Source organism: Rhinopithecus bieti, unplaced genomic scaffold (assembly GCF_001698545.2).
Source record: "Rhinopithecus bieti isolate Rb0 unplaced genomic scaffold, ASM169854v2 scaffold_7683, whole genome shotgun sequence".
Lineage (NCBI taxonomy): Eukaryota > Metazoa > Chordata > Mammalia > Primates > Cercopithecidae > Rhinopithecus > Rhinopithecus bieti.
The window spans coordinates 3,138,352-3,147,725 of NW_016805834.1; the positions used below are offsets into that span (position 1 = coordinate 3,138,352).

Genomic DNA, 9,374 nt, shown 5'->3' on the forward strand with positions numbered 1-9,374 from the left:
CAGCTGGAAAGTAGAGAAGGCAAGGCAGGAGCAGGATGTGCTCTATTACCCTCAAAATTTCATTCTAGAGCTGTGCAGTCCCATAGAACTTTCTGCAATGACTGAAATGCTCTATAGTCCTTACGAGCCACATGTAACTACTGGGCATTTGAAATGTGGCTAGTGTGAGTGAAGAACTGCATTGTTCTTCTTCTTCTTCTTTTTTTTAATGTGAATTACATTTAAATAGCCACATGTGGTTGGTGGCTACTTATTTAACAGCACAGCTCAGAACAGCACAGCTCAGCACAGCACGGTATTTGATAATGAAGAGGCCTCTTGAATGACATCTTCTGGATCAGTACCCATCCCAGATAGGAGTAAACAACACCCCCCAATCCCCACCAGCATTGCACCATCATTATCCATTCCCTGCTTTTCAAAAGGGAAAGAATTTGGAAGGATAAGCCTATCCTCCTTTCGAATATCCCATTCTTCACCTCCTTTCCCCCATATTCCTCTGTTTCTCCACATCCTGAGACTTCTCAGGAAGGGCCTAGACCTTTATTTGAAGGGACAGAATTGAGAAGATTTAGAACTCACTGCCCAAAGAACGAAGCAAACATGCCCCTGGAGCATGTATAAATAAAGCACATATAAATGGAAAGCAAAATATGAAAAATGGCATTTCACTCTGCTTGCTGCTATGACAAAAATACATATGCAATTAGGGAATGAATGTCTACTTTCTTAGATTGAGGAGTTACAGTAAACTTTCTTAGATGTGGATATAATATTGTGATTATGTAAGACAAGTTTCTTGTTTTTTGGGGATGCATGCTGGAAGATTTAGGAATAAAATGCCATGATATAATATCAGTGTGTGTGTGTGCACACACACACACATGTGCATACATGTAGACATATGAACCCCCAAAAACCAAGATAGATACATACATAATACACATAAAGATACATACATAATACATAGAGTAGATAAATTGATGCATTGACAAATACATTGTTTAGATACATATATAGCCTACACACATACATACATACATGCATAGATTAGAGGGTAAGATACATAGATGTAAATAAATGATAGGGCAAACTGTCTATAATTGTTAAATATTAGAGTGGGCATAGGGGTGCTCATAGGGAAAACATGATGGACAACAGAACTACTGCTAATAAAAACTGCTTTTATTACTGCTGAGTGGAGGCCTCTTAAGGCCAGTGTGAGAAGTGGGTGGGTGTTGCTTCACCAGCCCCTCCAATCAGGTAATGTGCCGGAGAGGCATCGAGGCAGGGCCAGGCAAGGTCCACACAGGAGGGAGCAATCACAGGAAGGAGGAAGGAGCCACAGTCTATATGGGAAAGATGGTAAGGACAATGGGCAGGATGGTATTAGATCTTCCCTATGCCATCTCCTTCCCACTCCTGCCTCATTCCAAGCCATACAGTAGTGGGCAGCCAGGCCAGAGCAGGGCCTCACAGCCACTAAGACTGGCCAGGGGACAGTGGGAGGAAGGGCAAGGAAGGCAAAGCAGTCCTGAGTCCAGGGAATTCGGCTGCGGGGGCAAGTGGCCTGTGGGGACAAATAGAGAGAGCTTGGGGTTATTGTTCCCATCCCACCTCTCAAAGTCACTGTGGGAGAGAGACTGAGACATCAGTTTCCCACCCTGCATATACACACTTGAATCCCAATCTCACACCCTTACCTGCTATGGCTGTCAGTGATACCATAGACTCAGGGATTACTAGTCTCCCTAACTTTGTGGACCATGCATATAATGAGGAAAGCTGTATTGAGGTTCCTTTGATGACCCCCAGTGGAGATCCATGCTCTCGTGGAGGCTGGATCAGTCAGCCCTCCCCCACATCCTGCAGAACGGAGGCCTGGCCTGAATTCTTACCCAAGCAGGGCTTGAGACAGGCTTTAGGTGGGGTGTCACTCAGACACCTGTCTGGTGCTGTTGCCCAGCACAGCTGATAGCAGGAAGGACCCAGCGGTTCCAGGGCAGGCAGGGCTGCTGTGGGCACGCTGCCAGGGGACTGCTGAAAAAAAACAAGAGAAGAACCTTAGCTTCCAGTGATGCCTCCAGTAGAGAACGCTGGGACCCCAGAGCTGCCTGCCACCCAGGTTGTATCCTGCACAACTGCAGAGGGCACCATTCACATAGTAGACTTTGGGGATAGTACTTTCTCAACATGGACTCTGTGGGGCCCTAGAGAGCCAGAGATCCTGACTCAGGCCAGAAACGGGAGAGCCCGTGAGCCCTTCAGTCTTCCCACGGCACAGACTCCCCTCTCCTCCCAAGTACCTGTGCAGAGATGATTCCTGGGGCAACTCTTGGTACAGTCAACCCCTGGGAAGCACCTATAAAATGAGAGTGAATCCACTCAGAAGGAGGAATTGGGGCCGGGGATGGGAGGAGTGTGGTGAGAGGCAGGAAGGTTGGATGCAAGGAGGTTCCAGGAAACAACCACTTCTAGAAGGGGTGGGAGGAGATGGATATTTTAACCCAAAACTGTCCTCTTCCCCAAGACAGGTCCTTGGGAAACTGGAGAAGAATGATTAAATTCCAGTGATGGTACTGGGGACAGTGCAGCCTTAAGAACGGGAACTGTGTGTGCCCAGCATCTGGCACAGGGTCTGGCACTTGGGAGATGCTGAGTAAATGTTGGATGGATGGGTGGATGGATACATAGATTAATGGAAAGATGAATGGATGGATGCATGGATGCATGGGTGGGTGGATGGATGCATGGGTGGATGGATGGATGAATGCATGGGGAGATGCATGGATGGATGCATGGGGAGATGCATGGATGAATGGGGTGGATTGATGGATGGATAAATGGATAGGTAGATAGGTGGGTGAGCAGGTGGGTGGGTGACTGGTTGGCTGGTTGGATGGATGGATGGATGGTGGATGGATAAATGGATGGATGGATGGATGGATGGATGGATGGATGGATGGATGCATGGATAGATGGGTGGATAAATGGGTACCTGGGTGGATGGTTGGGTGGATGATGCATGGATGAATGGATGTATGGATAGACGGATGGATGGATGGATGGATGGATGGATACATGGGTGGATGGATAAATGGATGGATGAATGGGGGATGGATGGATGGATGGATGGATGGATGATGGATGAATGAGCAGGCAGATGGATGATGGTGCAGAGAAATCACCTGGCAGTTGCATTTCCCACTTGAGCTTCTCTTGCCGGCGCCATTTGGCTCTTCTGTTGGAAAACCAGACCTGAGCGAGGACAGGGACAATGCAGCTGGCTATACTTTATGCTGCCTGTCACCTGCTGATCTCACCACATGTTCCTAGCCTGAACTCAGAATGTTGGCCCTTCCTTGGGCCTGACATCCTCCCTCCATGCTCTAGCTTTTGTTCTCTGGCCCCTTCCTCAACTCAAAGGTTTGGGTTGGGGAAGAGAGGAGAGCAATCAGCAGAAGGTGAACAAGGAGGGTCTCGTCTCTGTTGCTCCAAACAAGTTTGTTTCCACCTTCTCACCTCCCCTCTTCACCTCATTGGAACCCAAAGCCCTGGCCAGCACAGACTCTTCTTCCTTGTGGTTTGTGCACAGTGTTGCAGAGCTCACTCACCCTCACAGTGTCCTCAGGCAGAGAGGTGGCAGCAGCCAGCCTTCCACGGGCCACTGAATCAGGATACTGCCCACGCTGGAACTCTGTGGAGATTGAGGCTCACAAAGTAAGAGCACCGGGAGAGGAGCAAGACATGGGTCTCCCCTCAGGCAACACTCCCCACCTGCTACAACCCCAAACTACCTTCCTCCTCAAGGCAGGGGCACTCACAGCCTGTACCTCTCAGCCTTTGCCCACAGGCCTCAGGGCCACTGTCCCTGTGTCACACTGATGACTCTCTGACCCTCCATCTGCCCCAGCCCAGCACCTTTCTCCAGTGCCTCTGCTTGGCTTGGGGAGAAGATAGTCCGATTCCGGTGGCCAGTCCCTGGGTAGGGACCCCGGGGAGTCTCAGAGCCACTGTGGGGAGTGAGGAGAGCTGGAGCCAAAACAGCTGAAAGGGAAGACAACAGTCTGTGGTGGTTTGTGATGGTGATTCCTCTGGTCAGATGGGGTCCCTAAGTCCCTGGGGTTGCAGCTGGGTGTCTCACCATGGGTAGAAGAGCAGAGCCAAGCTGGTGGGGCATTCACAGTTACTTAGAGGTCACTGCAGGGTCACTTGGTGGAAAGGGTTCTCAATACCATGGTGGGGTGCATGCTTAACGTGCGGGGCTTTGGAGGGACCAGCAGCAGGCTTGGTCCAGGTGTGTGTGGTCCCAAAGAACATGAATGATGCTCTAAGAAGCTATGCACAGAGCAGAGGGAGGGTATGAGACTCAGTCCTGCCTCTTCTTCAATAGATCCTGTGAATCCAGGGGCTGGGGGACCTGGGTTCTGTTCCAGGGCCTGCCATCAACCAGCTGGTGACCTTGGGTAAGTCACTTCACTTTTCTGGATGTCAATTTTCTTCTGCTAGGAGAGAATAAGACTCACTGCCTGGTCCTCCTTATTGGGTTGTTGTGAAGATGATCCAAGAAAGAATGAGAAAAGGCTTTGAGAACTACAAAATGTTGGAGATTTGGCTCTGATTAGCCCTGGGGACAACTCCAAGACCCACCTGGTGACCTGAGCTGTGTCCACGGTAGTCCCTGGTCCTCCTGTAGTGCCCGCAGGACTCGGTTGATGGAGGAGACCTAGGAGTGTCGGGGTGTTGAGTGGAGAGATGGTGCTCAGACCCAGGGCTATACCCTGAGAACATTCCCCTTAATATCCTTTTTCCTGTCTGTCTCCACCCACACATTGTTCCCAAGGGCAGCCTCCTCTCTCTCTCTCTGTGCTTTCTCCTCCCCAATTCTCTTATTACCACCACTTTTCAAAAGAAAAACTTATGGGTGAGAAGAGCCCAGGAGCCCTGTCACCAGCCTGGGATGCCCACATTGCCAAATAAGAAAGGCTATTTGTCTCCCCAGAAAGCCTGTTTTCCAGCCCCAGTGTTGGAAGGGAAGGGTACTTACACTGGGAGTCTTGTCCTGGGTGCAAAGCCCTTCAGCACAAAGCTGGCGTTGGATTTCCCAGGCAAAGAGAGCTGGACACTCACCCTTCAGCTGGGCAATTCGAGCCACCACAGGGGGTGTAGCCAGCCGTGGCTTGCTTCCCCCAATGCCCTTGGGCTCCAAGACACCCGTGCGGTAATAACGCCCTAGGATCTTGCTCACACAGCCGTTAGATACCTGAGTAAGGTGAGAAGCAGGGACAGGTGAGGCACAATGGGCAGAAGGAGGGAGAGTGTCCCTGGGACAGGAGGAGGCTACAAGACAAAGCCAAGACTTACTGGACCAGGCCATGGAGTTGGGAGTCCAGCCTCACCTTTGAGGGTCTGAAGCTCCCCTTTTCAACCTCCAAGAGGGTCTCCCAGGAAGTGACCCAAGTCCCAAAAGCCCTCAGAGCCTGCAACAGCCCCAGGCTCTTGCCTTCAGAGGAGCCCTTTCTCCCTGCTTCCTGTCCCCATCACTGGGTAAAGATGCTGGCCCATTACCTTAAGGCTCCGTGAGATGTCACAGGGCCGCATTCCACTGACTGCTAGCCGCACAATCTGCTGCCGGGTATCCAGAGGCAGGGGCCGGCCATTCACAAAGAGCCCCCCAAGCTGGTTCATGCTGCTGATCCCTGGGCATGAGAGAGAGGTATCCACACACCACCTCCCACTGCCCTGCCCACATATGGAGAGGGTCACTCAGGCCCCTTCAGCCTGGCTTCCCAACACTGAGTGCATCCTCTCCTGGGAGACTGCATCCTTGCTGCCCCCAGGCTGTCAACGCAAGCCACTTTCTTTGAGAGCTGGCTCATGGGTGAGTCTTTGTTCCTTGCCCATACCCTCTGACTCTCCTGATCTAAGGGAAGCAGGACAGGGCAGGAAGTGAGGGGCTGGAAAAAACTTCTCCAGAACATTGGCCAACAGCAGATGAAACAGTTGATGGAAGCAAAGCCCTGAGGTCTTCCCCTGTCTCTGTAGTCCTCCGTGTCTTCCCACTTCCCCTAGGCTCCTCACCATCCTGCTGCATGCTCCAGGCTAACCCTCCTCAGAAGGATGAGACTCCAGCAGAGTAGCCTTGGAAGGGAAGTTCCTTCTAGGAGCTCCTTTTCAGCTTGGGGCTCTCTGCAATAACGGGGGGGTTGTTTGGGTGAGGTCTTTTGCTTGAAATGGTCCTGGGATGTAGTGTTTTGTGATAGAGGGTCAGGTTTCTAAAATTTGCCAGTGAGTTGGCTAAAATTAGAAAATTCTAATTCCTTTAATTTAAACCTTTGTGTGATAAAAACTAAAACACTGCAGGTTGGCTGAGGAGTGGATCTTTCTTGAAGTCCTGATAAGGGGCTGGGAGGATTGAGAGGGTTCCCATTTCCCACACATTCATTACAAAAGGTTGGGGAGGTAGAAAGGGATGATGCTTTCAAATGCTCAAGCTTTCCGCTTTCCAAATGGACAGCTGTTGTCTCCAACTGCTCCTAAGTTTCTCAGCCCTGGATGACACACCTGAGCCAGAGATTCTGGGGTCCTCAAGTTCAGGGGTCCACCTTCACTATTATGCAGTCCTCAGTTGGGCTCTCCAAAATGCCCAGCCAAATGCTGCACTTCAGAAAGACGTGCTCCTGTTTTTTATACTCTCCAGGAAGCTCTGAAGAAACTGGGACTCAGCTCTACCCCACCAAGGCATTGAGGCTCTCGTCCTACACACTGGGCATAGAGATGAACACGCATGAAGAGCCGGCTTCTCCTAGGAGACACATCTCTGAGCATCTCTAACCTGCTGAGACTCTTCATTCCTGTTAACTCTGAAGAGTTCTAGATCTCAAAGTGAAGCTTCAATTTCAGAGACCACCTTTATGGTATCAGACACTCATTCATTCAACTAACATTTATCAAAGACATATTGAAGGGAATGGGAAGCAGGAGAGGACTGTCTGCTGATGAATACAGAAACCGTCATGAGCCCAAGAGAGTTTCTTAGCAGCAAGGGACACAGGTCCCACAGGCCACCATACCTCTTCTACTTTCATCAGTAATTAATGGGAGTTGAAGATGCCTCCTTTCATGCCTGAACCCTGGTAGTGCTGGAGGTCACCCCAAGGAACAACTTATGCATAGAACTTTCTTGTAATAAGTGTGCCATCTGAGCTCAGTTAATTCATCTGCAGGTATATGCTGAATAAGATATTAAGCATGAGCACACTGCTGGTGTTCAGGATGAAGGCAGTAAACAGAAAAGTGTAAAGTCTTTGCTCTCCAACAGATTACAGAGCAACTGGAGAAAGGAGACTAGCTCCGGTGAAACAAAGAATTACAAGGAGTTTGGAATCTAGAGTCTACTTATTAAGTTCAGTAGCTAAATTGGCTTTTACTCACTTGTTTCTAGGTAGGTAGAGGTACAGACCCCTTCAAATTCTCATCTTTCCAAAAAGTTGGGAAGTAAGGCAGAGGTTTTCCAAAGAGAAAACTGAGGCACAGATTGGCATTCCCACAAGTCAGGGGCTGTCCAGAGAATACAACTCAAGGTTCAGAAGTCAGTTCCTCACCAGAGGCTACAATTTCTGGCTCCTAATCCTGGGCTCTCTTTCTCTGCTCCCGCCCCTACTTCATGTTTGTGCAATTGCCACAAAAACAATGGGGAGAGGAGAGTCAAGCAGGGACTGTAAAGGGCTGTGGCAAGACAGGATGAAGGAGCTCGAAATATCAGCCAAACCCTAAATCCTTGATAGGACTCAGTTCTCCTACATGACCAGAGTTCAAAGGAGCAGTAGGGATGCAGGTTCAGTATCCAAACCTAAATAATCTCCAAACCTAAATCATTATGCCCCAACTCACAAACAGAAACCCCATTCCCAATAGCCACACCACACATTCCCAACATTCATACTAACATGTCTGAAAAAATAACTGGTGCTTGCAAGATGGAAAAACAGGAAAGCTGGTGGAAGAGGCAGGAGGGTGGTAGCCACAAAGACAGAGTGGGAGAGAAGTTGGGTTTGGCCACACAGAGGCATGGAGACAGTATAAGAGGCAGGGCAGACAATGAGCCTGCAGGTGAGCTACCTGTGTGGAGGAAATGAGGTGGGAGCTTCAGTGGGAGTCTCAGCTTCTGAGACCCCTGCAGGCTTCAGGGGTGGTGATGGTCTGGTCTTGGTCACAGCCTCCACTCTGCTCCTGTTTCAGTCCTGCCAGGGGGTCCAGAGCTACAGAAAGCCTGTGCTCAAGAGCAGAGGGCAGCCTTCTGGGAGTAGCCAATGATGTCACAGGCCATGAGCAGAGGAGAGAGGAGGAGGGAGGTGTGCATGGGCTGACTGACACCAGCCCTGAGGCAGGGCAAACCATAGCCAATGACCCACTGTGTCCTTCCATGGGGAATCCTCAGAGCCTACTTTGTGTCCATCTACCACCCTGCAGCAGGGACAGAGCCATTCTCATGCAGGCAAAAGTGCACCCACACAAGCACCAGTACTCCTGAAGGGTATGCTGAGCATGGAAGATGGGGAACTTCAGGTTGTGTCCTTAAGGCTTTGAATGCACAGAAACAAAAGATGCCTTCCCAAAACACCAACACACCTTCCCAGCCAGAATGCACATGCCTGGACTTTGGGGTCAACTCCTGAGTTATGTGTGTTGTTATAAAAGATAAATGAGTATACAGACTGTTGCCTAAATACTGACTGAGTTGGCTCCTAGCACTCTTAGATAATGAGAGTGAATGGAGAAGAGTGTGTGTCACTTAGCGCCAGCTGTCCCCAGAGAGTATCCTCACCAATTCTCCAATTGACTCCTTGACTGAGGTGACACCAAGGGTGAATTCTTGCCTGGAAATGGAAGGATCCTGGACTTCAGAACACTGACAATGGTAGTGGTGGTGGAAATGAGACTCAGGATATTCAGAGATACATATGGGTGTTTATAAGGAGCCTTGCAGCAGGATTTTCCTTATTTCATCTTTAGATGTTATCAGACTCCATTCTGTTAGGGATTTGATGCTTTTACACTCTAAGTTAGTAATGGCACTGCTGTTTCCACAAAAGACACCACAGGTTATCTGGGTCATTGGCGAGGCAAGAGGCATCGGTAGCTGGGCAGGTGGTGCCTGTGGAGTGGGATGCTGGAAGTGAAACACAGCCTCTAGTGCATGGAAGTTTTGTTGCCAGTTATCAGGGTCTTGGGCAGATGGTCTTTGGGTCCATTCCACACCTCAGAGTCTGTGAAGCCATTGCAAAAGTCAGACTGGAAGTAAGCAGGGTGTAGGGCAATAGGACTAGACCCAGAAATCAGAGAATGGAAGACTTATTTCATGGGTAAACGTT

The 9,374-nt window shown here is 49.8% G+C and overlaps 1 protein-coding gene across 2 annotated transcripts; it reads right to left on the bottom strand.

Annotated features, from left to right (window-relative positions):
• Window positions 1-1,174: 1,174 nt before the first annotated feature.
• On the bottom strand, window positions 1,175-5,715 carry PAX4 (paired box 4). Of its 2 annotated transcripts, none has more exons than XM_017873815.1 (9): window positions 5,569-5,693; window positions 5,048-5,263; window positions 4,651-4,726; window positions 3,922-4,047; window positions 3,615-3,697; window positions 3,189-3,258; window positions 2,307-2,362; window positions 1,899-2,040; window positions 1,175-1,349 (listed from the first exon to the last, which is right to left on the bottom strand). In XM_017873815.1, the coding sequence occupies exons 1-9, from the start codon at window positions 5,686-5,688 to the stop codon at window positions 1,210-1,212; spliced, it is 1,029 nt and encodes a 342-aa protein (XP_017729304.1). In that variant the 5' UTR covers window positions 5,689-5,693; the 3' UTR covers window positions 1,175-1,209. The 2 variants fall into 2 exon arrangements, with proteins under 2 accessions (XP_017729304.1, XP_017729303.1); XM_017873814.1 differs by having other exon boundaries at window positions 1,303-1,570; window positions 5,569-5,715.
• Between the last annotated feature and the right edge of the window lie 3,659 nt (window positions 5,716-9,374).